Below are 13525 nucleotides of genomic sequence, written 5' to 3'. Positions count from 1 at the left end.
GGGAGTGGGGTCTAGTGGATTAGAAAAGCTGGAGGTTTGGGAGCCAGGGGTCTGGATTCTATCCCCAGCTCTGGCAGGGGAGTGGGGATAGATTTAAAGCAATGGCTGTATCTTAGGTGGTCTCTTTGCTAAGACAGCGTCCGAATGAACATTTCCATTTATGGTTTGCAGCTTCTCCAGCTCACAGAGCAGGTGGAGGCGGCGCGTGTAGAAGATGCAGAGTTAAGGGGAGTCAACTCAACACACAGGACAGCACAGACTCACGGACGCTTTGCTGGGCAAACACCCACCATACGAGTCTCTCTCTGCGCTGGGTCCTGCACTGCCCAGGGGAGTCGAGACGATGGGCAGGAGCCCCTCATTGTATCTGAAGGAGAATTTCTTTGCTAATCCTACCAAGATGCCACAGACATTTGCTATTACCAAGGCAAACCAGTGGGACTCCCTGGCACTGGGTATTAGTGGCAGGAGTTACGTATGGTTCTTCTGTAGTGCAGCAGAGGTAGAGAGATGGGCTTCCTGCCACACAAAAGAGATTTATTCGCTGGGCTTTCAGCTGGCCATGTAGACTAGGCATCACGAGCCAACACAACAGGAGGGCCATCTACATGGAAAGGAGCACCCATAAAAAAAAATACCGGACATATGCAAAGACACAGGGGATAGAGGCAGAAGGCAAGGAGACACCATTTTATTCTGCATCAGGACATCAACCAGGGATCTCAACCAGGGTTGGCTGAAAGGCTGCGAACGTTATGGGTGAGAGAAACTATCTTAGGCGGGATCGCAGACTTGTAGGTGAAATCTCTAGGAAGAGAGTTGTGATTTTGCTTTCTCTATGACCCTTTTGTTCCCATTACCGGCTCTTCAATTACACCCCTTGGATTACAAACGTATGTATGTTTTCACTATAAACACATCTCAGTGCTGTGATGTTGAGTTGAACCATACCAACAGGTGTGGGCACTCTTGCAGGGGACGGAGGGTAAGATGACTCACAGTCCTTGGTACCCCAAAAACGGTCACACTTGGGTTACTCCACTAATCCCCAGTGTCAGAGAGTTCCATGGGCTAATCCCACTAATCCCCAGTGGCATGGAGTCCCATGGGTTAAGCCTAATAATACCCAGCAGCAAGGAGTCCCACAAGTTAATCCCAATAGCACCAAGTGCGGTCTATAACAGGGTGGCTGTTATGGGGAAATGGGCTTTAGTCCACCTGAGGGGAGAAGAGACCTTGAATTGTGAGCCATCTCCAGGAGGGAGCGCTGGGGACTCCCCACCTATGGAGATTGAAACATTGAACGAGGCTCAGGGCCCAGAAGGCCAATGTATGTCTGGAAGAAATAAATTAGACCCCAGCAGAGGAATGTGTTTTTCCCCCTTTTGATATTAATACAAGGGGAACTAAGGCCAGGTACTGCAGCACAACATCTGACCTCAAGGAGGCGCTCAGGAGGCAGGCACCCTCTTAGAGCATCCTCTGGATAGACACCATTCTTGTTCAGTAGCAGGGAGAACCTTGGGTTGATTACACTTGTGTTTGCTGGCAGGGAGTCCCATAGGTTAACCCCACTCATATCCAGTGGCAGGGAGTCCTACAGGTTAACCATAATTATATCAAATTTCTGTGGCTTCTTATATTTAGAGATTCGAAGGTAAAAAGGGACCATTGTGACCATATAGGAAAACTGACTTCCATATAACACAGGCCAGAGAACTTCCCCAAACTAATTCCTACAGCAGATCTTTCAGAAAAACGCCCAACTTTGATTATAAATAGCCAGTGATGGTGAATCCACCGCAAACCTCAGTCAATGGCGCCAATGGTAAATTCCCCTCACTGTTAAAGATAAGCACCTTATTTCCTGCCTGAATTTGTCTAACATCAGCCTCAAGTTACTGGGTCATGTTAGACCTTCCTCAGCTAGATTGATGAGCCCACGGTCAAATATTTGCGCCGCATGGAAGTACTGACAGATGGGTATCAGGTCCCTGCTTAACTTTCTCTTTGTTAAGCTACAGAGATGGACTCCTGGAGTGTCTCAGTCTAAGACTGTCCACACTGGGGGCAGGGTATAGAACTCCACATCTCAGTCCAAAGGGAATTAAAACGCTCCCCTTCTCGGACCCAATTTATTAGGCCTGTGGTGGGGTGGACGAGTCTCTGAGGCCCCCTGCTGGAGGCCTCGTGGCCCTGCCACATCTTGACCCAGAAAAGAGCAGTGGAGAGAGTCCTCCAAGCTGCCTAGAGTGACTGTTTGGGACACAGCCAATCAGAGAGGCTGCAGGGAGCAGCCAATCCAGCTCCAGCAGGCCGATATAAAAGGTACTGCATGCAGCTCTTTGCTGGAGCTGGAGGAGTGTGGATGGCCTGGCTGAGCTACAGGCTCTTGGACAGAGCAGTGCTGTCGGAGACCTGGGGGAGCAAGAATTGTAGCAGTGACACAGTTTATTTAAAGGGACAAGACAGATGGCTGAGATCTATAGGGTCCCTAGGCTATGATCCAGAGTAGTGAGTGGGTCTGGATCCCACTAGCCCCTGGGAAATTGGCCTGGACTTTTGATGCACCCCAGAAGGGGGAACTGTACTCTTTTAGTGGTGCAGCAGGAGAGCCAGGGCCAGAAAGGCCCAGAGAGGGCGAAGACATCACCTCCTGTGAGGGAGCCCTGGGGCACTGCTCCATACCAGAGCAGGGACAATTTGAGAGAGCCCAGAAGGGGCTGGGAGCCAATTTGAACCAGGGTGCTGTGATGGATTGAGGCGGGAGTCCAAGGACCGAGCTGCAGATTGACATGCCAGAGGGCACTGAGACAGGCCCCTGTTGGACTTGTACCCTGGACACAATTTGGTTTGTATTTCACATACAGTCTGTGTGTGACTTGTCTGGAGGACTCAGTTGCTGAGGACTCACCACAAGGCTCTGTCATGAGGAGGTGCTGATGATAGGCCAGTGCCACCTCATAAGAAGGTCTGACGCATCAGTCCTCCAGGAAGCAATGAATGACTCCGGCAGCGGGACACTGTGCTGCTAAAGTGAGGCTTGGAGAACACCTCATGCAAGTGCAGAGAGCTGCATTGGGTATGTACCTGAAAAATCCGGGATGTCTTTATTAACCTATGCTGGGCCTCACAGTCCACATGGATGCTAGTCCAGCTATCCAGGAATGTCCCTACCCTAAGTGGTCTTAGAGTGGAGTCTGTGGGTCAGAACTCCTGGGTTATATCCCCAGCTCTGGGAGGTTTGAGCGGCGGGGTGGCTGGGTGCCAAGAAAAGAGAAGTGAGGGTTCCTGTTTCACTGACGTTCTTGGTAAGTCCCTTGGTGAAGGAATTCATGGAAATGCTGCCACTTCCTTTTCTAGCTTAAAACCCTCAGTAACTCGAAGCTCTCCTCAGTGTGTCTGTTACATAGACCCTGGCCATGGAGCTGGGACCCAGAGACCCCTGACGGGAACCCAACACTCCTGGGAAAACAGATGGTTTGAGACAACAAGGGTGAACTGTGAGGGGTGGGATCTAGTTGGCAACCCCAGGGGTTCTGAAGTCAGGAGTCCTGGGTTCTTTACCTGGCTCTGGGAGGGAAGTGGTGTCTAGTGGTTAGAGCAGGGGGGAGGGGGTAGTAGCCTGATCTCCTGGGTTCTAGTCTGTTTATAAGGTGGACTCTCTTTGGCTGAATGGTGAAGGAGATACAGTTCTTCCACTGCTGAGGCACGAGAGTCCCTATATCTCTGTCTGCCCCCCTTTCTCCAACCTCTTTTGGTTCCTTCCTCCTCTGGCAAGGATCTCCCCTGCCCTGACACTGCTATCAACTGCCGTGTCAGTGCAGGAGCCATCTCTGGCCACCCCCATGTGGGTGGGAGGGGAAATCAGTTCACAGCTGCAAGTTTTCTTCTTTGCCATCATCCTGCCATGGGGGGCTGGACCTGCAGGTGCTGGGGCTGAAGGTGAGGAGCACAGTGACCTGCCAGTGGTTCCTCTACCTGGTTCTCAGTTCCCTGTTCTCCTCCTATTGTATACCGGTGTTTGCTGCGGTTCTGCTGGATCCAGTGCCCCCTAGAGAGGAAGGTTCCCTGTGGAAGTAGAGAAAACTGACAAGAATTTGAAGGGGATTTCAAATCCACCCAGTCTCCTTATGTGAGCAAGAGTTAGGCTAGCTGTAACTCTAATAATGTGAGATTTGTAGAAGTGAGGATTGTGTAAGGTGAGCGGGAAAGAACTGTGTGAAAAGTTGTTGCGACCTTGTGTTAGATATGGAATGTAGACTAGAGTCTAAATAGAAGTGAGCAAAAGAAGATTTCAGGATGACCTATGTATAAACAAAACGCAACTGTTGCTCATTATTGTATGTAACAAAGGTGTAAATGCTTGCTGTAATCGTTTACCTGGGGGGAGACCTGTTTTGCTCTCTTCCCCCGATGCTATTGCTAGAGAAAATAAAGTGTATCTGACTTGCTGCACCCATCCTGAGAGTGAGAACCCTGGTTTTTCTCCGACAGCCCCACGTCCCTTTCCCCACTCCCCTGAGTCAGCCAAACATCCAGATCAGAGCCACATCGTGTTCTCTGCTTGGTTTTGTGTTTGACCCTGTAGACTATTTTTCCCCTTCTCCGCTCCTCCCACTCGCACTGCCCTCCTTTCCCCTCTCCACCTGCCATCCTGTCTTGTGGCAGTGAGTTCCAGCAGTGAGGAAGGGTGCTGCAGAGTGACCTCTGGCCACAAGGGAGCACTCGTGTAGCAGGCACCGTGTTAGAGACCCATGGGTAAATGCCACTTGTGTCCAGTGATGGTGGGGGGGTCCCGTGGGTTAACCTCTGGTCCCAGGTCCAGTAACTGAAGATCTCACTTGCAAGCTCCAGCTAAGTTACAAAACCTTGGCCAAGGTTGGGAGCCAGCAGATAACGACTTAAAAAGACCAACCCGGTTTCTCCATCACCGGCAATTTTTAACGCAGGGCTGCATGGTATTTCTAACTGTTCTGAGCTCAGAGTCTGCAGCACCTGGTTGCAAGCGGCCCCCTGAATTCAACAGCCCTTTCCTCTCTGCACACTCACGTCCAACTCCGGAGCAACAACCCAGCCACACTCATGCCAGACACCGTGGCCGCACCGCTGGGGCATGTGCATCTTTGGGAGCCCCGTTGAAGCTCTAGTCCCTTTGGACACACGACCCCCTGCAATGGGCAGCAGGTGGCGTTGATATTAGCCCAGTGGGTACTGCTGGACTCCACATTTCAGTTCATCCCCGTCCCCGCATACTCAGCCAGTCTAAGGAGCCCATCTGGGAAGTCGTGCATTATCCAATGGACCAAGGGGGCCTGTGCCCAGGGGCTCAGGCCAATTGGGGGCCCCTCAACAAGTGGATGTCCCACCCCAGCAGAAATCCCAGAGATCCGGCAGAAGCACTGGATGGGGGGGTGAAAGCCCCAACGTCCAGACCCTCGCTGCAAGCTTGGGACTGGAGGGCTCTTGCCCCCTGCCAAGGCCTCAGGGTTAGTGGTCAGAGCAGGGGAGGGGTGACTCGGGACAGCTGGGTTCTAGCCCCAGATGTGGGAGGGGAGTGGGGTCTAGTGGGTTAGAGGGGCTGGGAACCAGGGCTCCTGGGCTCTATCCCTGGCTCTGGCGGGGGCGAGGGGGCTAGTTTTAAAGCAATGGCTGTGTCTTACATGGTTTCTTTGCTAAGACAGCGTCCGAATGATCATTTCCATTTATGGTTTGCAGCTTCTCTAGCTCACAGACCAAGTGGAGGCGGAGCATGTAGAAGACACAGAGTTAAGGGAAGTGACCTCAACACACAGGGTAGTACAGACTCACGGACGTTTTCCTGGGCAAACACACACCAGCCGAGTCTCTCTCTGCCCTGGGTCCCGCACTACGCAGGTGAGTGGAGACGATGGGCAGGGACCCCTCGTTGGGTCTGAAGGGGAATTTCTTTGCTAATCCTACCGAGAAGCCACAGACACTTGCTATTAGCAAGGCAAACCAGTGGGACTCCCTGCCACTGGGTATTAGTGGGATTAGCCTGTGGGACTCCCTGCCACTGGGTATTAGTGGGGTTAACACAAGGACTCAATAGACAGAGTTAATTGGTTGGATCTGTGACCTGGGTGAATTTTTCTCCCTTGTTTCATGTTCATCAGATGAGGTGTTCCCCATTTATGAATCTCTAAGCCACAGGACCCCACGTCCCTCCCACAGCCCAGGAGTTCTGACCTCCCACCCCTGCTCAACCCCTCCCCAGTCCCAGAACTGGGGATAAAACCCAGGGGTCCTGGCTCCCCCACCCCCTTCTCTAACCATTAGGCCATTCTGCAGCATATAGAGGTCACCAGTTTACAAGTCTGGGAGGGGCGCATTCTGTGACAGAGGCAATAGCCCAGAGGTACCTCGTGCAGAGCTGCAGCAAGGCTGTGGGGTAGAGAAGCAGCTCAGTGGATTGTGGCTTCCTGTGTTACAATGAGGTGAGAAGAACCCTGCACACTCGCATGAGCAGCAATTCCTGTAGAAGAGCACAAGGTGGGTGGGGGTGGGGTGGCTTTTTCTACCTTGTAGCAGTGAGTTCCACAGGCATCAGCTCCAGCATGCTAGGAGCCAACAGCACGGATTCCCCACCTCCCTTAGCCAGCCAGTCCTAGGCACTGAAGCCAGATCAGAGTCGGTGCCTCCTAGTGGGGAAAGGCCCCGTGTCCCATTCCCTGCCCCGTTGACCCAGCCGTCCCTCCAGGTCACAGCCAATGTGACGTTCTCTGCATAGCTATAATTTGCTCTATTAGACAACTGTCCCCTTCCCCACTTGCCACATGTCTGCTCTCCCGCTTTCCCTCCCCTGCTGCCAATAGCTCTATCTTGTAGCAGTGAGTTCCTCTGGTCATGGCCCTTTGCTGAGAATACCCAGCCTGGACATTGTGGAAGACCAGAGAGGTCCCCTCTGTTATTTTTCCTTCCTCCTCTTCCACTCTCCCTTTTCCTCTTCTCCGTTGTACCTTCAACCCCTCTTCTGTCTCTTCCCCAGGGCACCATGGACCAAGGCAACATGACTCTCTTGCCCATAACCTGGACAAACTCCAGCCAACCTCCAGCATCCATGAACAGCACTAACCTGGCCGTTGCTCTGTTGCTCTTTGCCATCTTCCTAGTGGGTGTGGTGGGGAATGGGCTGTTCCTGTGGGTGCTGGGGCTGAAGATGAGGAGGACGGTGACCACCCTCTGGTTCCTCCATTTGGTCTCCTGTTCTCTCCTCTTTACCCTGATGCTCCCTTTCTTCACTTTCCACGTTCTCCTTGGTTTCCACTGGGTCTTTGGAACAGCCATGTGCAAGATCCTCAGTTCCTGCACCCACCTGGGCATGTTCTCCTCTGTCTTCCTCCTTGCTCTCATCAGCCTGGACCGCTACACTCTGACCTGCTGCCCCGTCTGGTCCCGGTGTCACCGCACCATGTCCTGGGTCAGGAAGCTGGTCATGGGTGTGTGGCTGGCCTCCTTCACCCTTAGTGCTCCCTACCTGTTTTTCCAGGAGACCTGGGAGGTGGAGGGAGACAGGGTCATTTGCGCCATTTATTACATCCTCTCCAGAGACCAGGACAGAGCTGAGGTGCAGGCCTGGAGGATACACGCGTACGTTGTGCTGTTCGTGGTCCGGTTCCTGCTGGGCTTCTTGCTGCCTTTCTGCATCATCGCGGTATGCTACAGCCGGATGGGGCTGGAGATGAAGGAGAAAGGGCTGGCACGGAGCAGCAAGCCCTTCAAAGTCATGGTGGCTGCGGTGGTGTCATTCTTCTTTGGCTGGCTGCCCTATCACCTCTACCAGAGCTTGACACTCATCAGAGATGTGCCACAGTCATTGACTGATGCCTTCCTGCTCATGAGCATCATCACGTTCTGCTTCAACGTCTGCTTCACTCCAGTCCTCTACCTCTTTGTGGGGCAGACGTTCCATCAGGTGCTCAGGACGTCCCTCTTCGTTCAGGTCAAAGCGGCTTTTCATGAGGATCTCGGTAGTGATGTGTCTGGACCAGATTCTAGAGGGAGAACAGGCGAGAAACTAACTGCATGGAAGTAGAGTTAAAACTTGAACTCCTGCAAAATCTAGATACCTGTTACTTTAAAACGGGTTGGTTCTAGGTATCTCAATGTGTCCTTACTGAATAGAGTTTCTTTGGGTCTAGATTCACAGCTGGCTCTAGATTCTCATGTGTTCTATGTCTCTTGGCATGTTATAGTTAAGGCTCCAAGTCTGTCACAGAGGTCATGGATTATGTGACTCTCTGTGACCTCCATGACTTCTGCAGCCGCTGGTGCTGGCTCTGGGGCTCCCTGAGCCGGGCATCCCCAGGGCCGGCAGTAGCAGTTTGGGTGTGTGGGATGGGGCTCAGGACTAGGGGAAGAAGTAGGGTGTGTGGGAGGGGGAGGTACTTCCTTTGGGATGGGGCCTTCCTGGCTCCCACTGACATGGCCCTGCTGCTCCTAGTCAGAGGAGAGGCCAGGGGGCTCTGCGCACTGCCTGCACCTGCAGACTCCACCCCTGGAACTCCCACTGGCTGTGGATCCTGGCCAATAGGAGCTGCGGAGCCATGATTGTGGTGGGAGCAGCGTGCAGAGCCCCTAACCCTCCTCCACCTAGGTGCTGCAGCACCATCAACAGCACCCCCAGCACCATCAGGGGTCTCAGGCCACGTGCTGCAGCCCACCCCACCGCCGGCACCAGCAGGATGCAGGCCACCTCACCCAGCACCTGCAGCACCACCAGAACACCCCCGCAAGAGCACCTGTGGCCCCCTGCCAAAGCTTTAGTTAGGGGTATATAGTAAAAGTCATGGACAGGTCATAGGACATGAATATTTGTTTACTGTCTGTGACCTGTCCATGACTTTTACTAAAAATACCCATGACTAAAACGTAGCCTTAATTATAACCCCCTAGGGTCCAGAGGGTTCTAGATTCCTGTTTGGTTCTAGAACTCTATAGCTGTCATGGGTATAAATAATGTAAAACTCCATATGATCCCATGAGTTTTATACTAGGCTGACTCTGGAACTGCGTGTGGTTTTAGATGTCAAAATGCTTTTCAACTGAATAAAAGTCCATGCATTCTAAATCGATTGCTGTTGGTAGATCCTCATGGATTCCAAGTTTCTTAAAGCCTGGTAGGGTCCCTTGGGCTCTAGATTCCTGGGTAGTTCCAGAATCTTGCACTTGGAGTATGGTTTTTATAGCCAGTGGTATTTCACAGGTTCTAGAATCCTAGCATTCTAGAACCTCCTGGGTTTGACCACTCTCAAACTTTACAAACCAGTCTCTTCTAGAACCTTGTTCACTGGAAGCACCTGGTGTTAAAACCGATTTAATGGTGGAGTAATCACCCCTTCCCAAATGGAATAACCAAAAATCACTAGTTACTTTGGGGCATGGAGAAAATGGGTCAGATTGTGATCTCATGTAAACCAGCATAGTTCAGTTGAGCTTATTTCAGGACTCCTGAGTTCTATCCCCAGCTCTGGGAGGTGAGTAGGGTCTGGTGGGTTAAAGCACCATAAATTAGGAATGGCTCATCTGATAGACTCGTGTTCAGTGCCATGGCATCCCCTAAGTTGATGCCGCTTGTGTTTGGTGGCAGGGAGCTCCACAGGTTAACCCCACTCATATTCAGTGGCAGGGAGCTCCACAGGTTAACCCCACTCATATCCAGTGGCAGGGAGCTCCACAGGTTAACCCTAAGGATATCAGATTTCGGTGGCTTCTTATATTCAGAGATTCTAAGGTCAGAATTGACCATTGTGACCATATAAGAAGACTGACTGCTGTATAACACAGGCCAGAGAACCTCCCCAAACTAATTCCTACAGCAGATCTTTCAGAAAAATGCCCAACCTTGATTATAAATAGCCAGTGATGGCGAATCCACCGCAAACCTCGGTCAATGGCCCCAATGGTAAATTCCCCTCACTGTTAAAGATAAGCACCTTATTTCCTGTCTGAATTTGTCTAACATCAGCCTCAAGTTACTGGGTCATGTTAGACCTTCCTCAGCTAGATTGATGAGCCCATGGTCAAATATTTGCGCCGCATGGAAGTACTGACAGATGGGTATCAGGTCCCTGCTTAACTTTCTCTTTATTAAGCTACAGAGATGGACTCCTGGAGTGTCTCAGTCTAAGACTGTCCACACTGGGGGCAGGGTATAGAACTCCACCTCTCAGTCCAAAGGGAATTAAAACACTCCCCTTCTGGGAGCCAATTTATTAGGCCTGTGGCGAGGTGGATGAGGCCCTGAGGCCCCCTGCTGGAGGCCTCATGGCCCTGCCACATCCTGACCCAGAAAAGGGCAGTGGAGAGGGTCCTCCAAGCTGCCTAGAGTGGCTGTTTGGGACACAGCCAATCAGAGAGGCTGCAGGGAGCAGCCAATCCAGCTCCAGCAGGCCCATATAAAAGGTACTGAGTGCAGCTCTTTGCTGGAGCTGGAGGAGTGTGGATGGCCTGGCTGAGCTACAGGCTCTTGGACAGAGCAGTGCTGTCAGAGACCCGGGGGAACAAGAAGGAGCTCTGGGGTGGTTGCTGGGACTCAACCAGGACATGACCCTGAGGTGTGGGTGAAGAATGTGCTGGGGCTCTGGGGAAGTGGCCCAGGGAATTGTAGCAGTGACACAGTTTGTTTAAAGGGACAAGGCAGATGGCTGATATCTATGAGGTCCCTAGGCTGGGATCTGGAGTAGTGAGTGGGCCTGGATCCCACTAGCTACTGGGAAACTGGCCTGGACTTTTGGTCACTCGAGAAGGGGGAACTGAACTTTCAGTGGCCCAGCAGGAGAGCCAGGGCCAGAAAGGCCCAGAGAGGGTGAAGACATCACCTCCTGGGAGGGAGCCCTGGGGCACTGCTCCATACCAGAGCAGAGACAATTTGAGAGAGCCCAGAATGGGCTGGGACCCAGTTTGAACCAGGGGCTGTGATGGATTGAGGAGGGAGTCCAGGGACAGAGCTGCAGATACAATCATTCCAGAGGGCACCGGGACAGGCCCCCGTTGGACTTGTACCCTGGACACAGTTTGGTTTGTATTTCACATACGCACTGTGTGTGACTCGTCCGGAGGGCTCAGTTGCTGAGGACTCACTTCACAGCTCTGAGTTTTCTTCTTTGCCATTATCCTGCAATGAGGGGGCTGGACCTGCAGGGCCTGGGCCTGAAGATGAGGAGCACAGTGACCACCCAGTGGTTCCTCTACCTGGTTCTCAGCTCCCTGTTCTCCTCCTATTGTATCCAGCGCCCCCTAGAGGGGAAAGACCCCTTGTCCCTTTCCCCCACCTCTCTGAGTCAGCCAAACATCCAGATCAGAGCCATGTCGTGTTCTCTGCTTGGTTCTGTGTTTGACCCTGTACACTATTTCCCCCTTCTCCACTCCTCCCACTTGCACTATCCTCCTTTCCCCTCTCCACCTGCCATCCTGTCTTGTGGCAGTGAGTTCCAGCAGTGAGGAAGGGTGCTGCAGAGTGACCTCTGGCCACAAGGGGGCACTCGTGTAGCAGGCACCATGTTACAGAGCCCCACGGGTAAATGCCACTTGTTTCCAGTGGTGGTGGGGGGGGGGTCCTGTGGCTTAACCCTGATCGTGTCCAGTGGCAGGGGGGTCCTGTTGGTTAGCCACACTGAGGAACAGATCTTGCGATTTCTCATCTGTTTCAATGAGGAAAAACATCATCTGCCCTTGGACTTTTTCTTTCTGGAGTTGCACACTGGCAAAATGATTGTTTGCCACACCCTGGGCATTCGTGCCCACACGCAGGATGGTTCCATTTGGCTACTATGGCATTTATAACAACCCTTCCTTGCCTCTGGCTTCTCTTGTTTTCACGGCTCTTGATGGCAGACTTTTATGAGCAGCAGGACCCCCTCCAGCCCGTGACCACAGGTCTGGGCGCTTACGAAAGGTGGATTTACTCTGCAACGTACGCACGTGGTTTTCTGGCTCACCCGGCCTTTTCGATTGTCTTGCCGTGGTTTCAGCTGCCTGCCAAATGGCCCCCAGGATATTTGAGAGGTTCAGTTAGTCTCTGACACTGCTGAGTCTCACACCATGCCACACACGGTCCTTAATGCAGGAGTCCCACACGTCTCTACAGTCACAAGATCACGCTGCCAATGTCGGACTGATTTATACTTCCCCATCTGGCTGACTTCCAGTGCAAAATTCCTGCCTTTTGGCTGTGAACGCTTCTCCACCATGCACAGCGCCACCACTCATTCCTTAAGACTTGTATATTTTTCTCTGTCGCATTATCAAATTGAAACCTGTTCAATTTCCTCTCCCGCCTGCCACCTGGGGAAACCAAGCTGTTTGCAGCCACTCGTCTCTTTGTCTGCACGCTGCCCCGCTCAAATCACGGCTTCTTCTTCTCCGGTTCTCTGATGAGTTTCAACAAGCACAAGTGCAGAGTCCTGCACTTAGGACAGAAGAATCCCATGCACTGCTACAGGCTGGGAACCGACTGGCTAAGCAGCAGTTCTGCAGAAAAGAACCTGGGGATTACAGTGGATGAGAAGCTGGATATGGGGCCCCAGCTCTGGGAAGCCCCAGCGCCCGGACCCTCAACTGCAGCCCTGGGACTGGAGGGTTCTTGCTCCCTGCCCAGGCCTCAGGGTTAGTGATTAGAGCAGGGGGGGTGACTCAGGATATCTGGGTTCTATGCCTGGCTCTTGCAGGGGAGTGGGGGCTAATTTTAAAGCAATGGCTGTTTCTTATAGGGTGACCAGATGAGAATTCTAAAATATCGGGACCGCCGCAGGGTGAGTGCTTTATTCAGTTCTTACACTGACCTGTCTGAGTGTTCGGCAGCACTTCAGCGGAGGGTCCTTCAGCAGCTGATGGTCTTCGGTGGCATTTCAGCGGCGGGTAATAAACCTTGCCATGAAAGAAGGAAGTACCCGCTGCCGAAGTGCCGCCGAAGACCTGGACGTCGCGTGAGTGTAACAATTGAAAAGGCGCTCCCCCTGCTGGTCACCGCCGCCTAAGCAACAAGGTGTGTGTGGGGGGGAAGGCTCCCGAAACAAAATATTGGGACAAATGGCATCATGACTGTACTTCGGTCGGGACGCGGGACAAACTGCTTGATATCGGGACAGTCCTGATTTTATTGGGACATCTGGTCACCCTAGTTTCTTAGGTGGTTTCCCTGCTAAGATAGTGTCCAAATGATCATTTCCATTTATGGTTTGCAGCTTCTCCAGCTCAGAGATCAGGGGGAGGCGGCGCATGTAGAAGACACAGAGTTAAGGGGCGACACCTCAACACACAGGGCAGCACTGACTCACGGACGTTTTCCTGGGCAAACACACACCAGCTGAGTCTCTCTCTGTGCTGGGTCCCGCAGGTGAGTGGAGACGATGGGCAGGGACCCCTCGTTGGGTCTGAAGGGGAATTTCTTTGCTAATCCTACCTAGAAGCCACAGACACTTGCTATTACCAAGCCAAACAGAGGGACTCCCTGCCACTGGGAATTAGTGGGATTAGCCTGTGGGATTCCCTGCCACTGGGTATT

The 13525-nt window shown here is 52.5% G+C and overlaps 1 protein-coding gene across 2 annotated transcripts; it reads left to right on the top strand.

Moving 5' to 3' along the window:
* Nucleotides 1-2400: 2400 nt before the first annotated feature.
* Nucleotides 2401-13322, top strand: LOC123352131 (probable G-protein coupled receptor 33). Of its 2 annotated transcripts, none has more exons than XM_044991887.1 (3): nt 2401-3082; nt 5719-5877; nt 7010-8369. In XM_044991887.1, exon 3 carries the CDS (start codon nt 7016-7018, stop codon nt 8054-8056), a length of 1041 nt encoding a protein of 346 aa, XP_044847822.1. In that variant the 5' UTR covers nt 2401-3082; nt 5719-5877; nt 7010-7015; the 3' UTR covers nt 8057-8369. The 2 variants fall into 2 exon arrangements, 1 of the variants encoding a protein (XP_044847822.1); XR_006574108.1 differs by lacking the exon at nt 7010-8369 and adding an exon at nt 13206-13322.
* Nucleotides 13323-13525: the final 203 nt, after the last annotated feature.

Source organism: Mauremys mutica, chromosome 17 (genome assembly GCF_020497125.1).
Source record: "Mauremys mutica isolate MM-2020 ecotype Southern chromosome 17, ASM2049712v1, whole genome shotgun sequence".
NCBI lineage: Eukaryota > Metazoa > Chordata > Testudines > Geoemydidae > Mauremys > Mauremys mutica.
The sequence above is the reverse complement of the archived record's forward strand: the minus strand, read 5'-3'. Positions and strand labels throughout refer to the sequence as shown.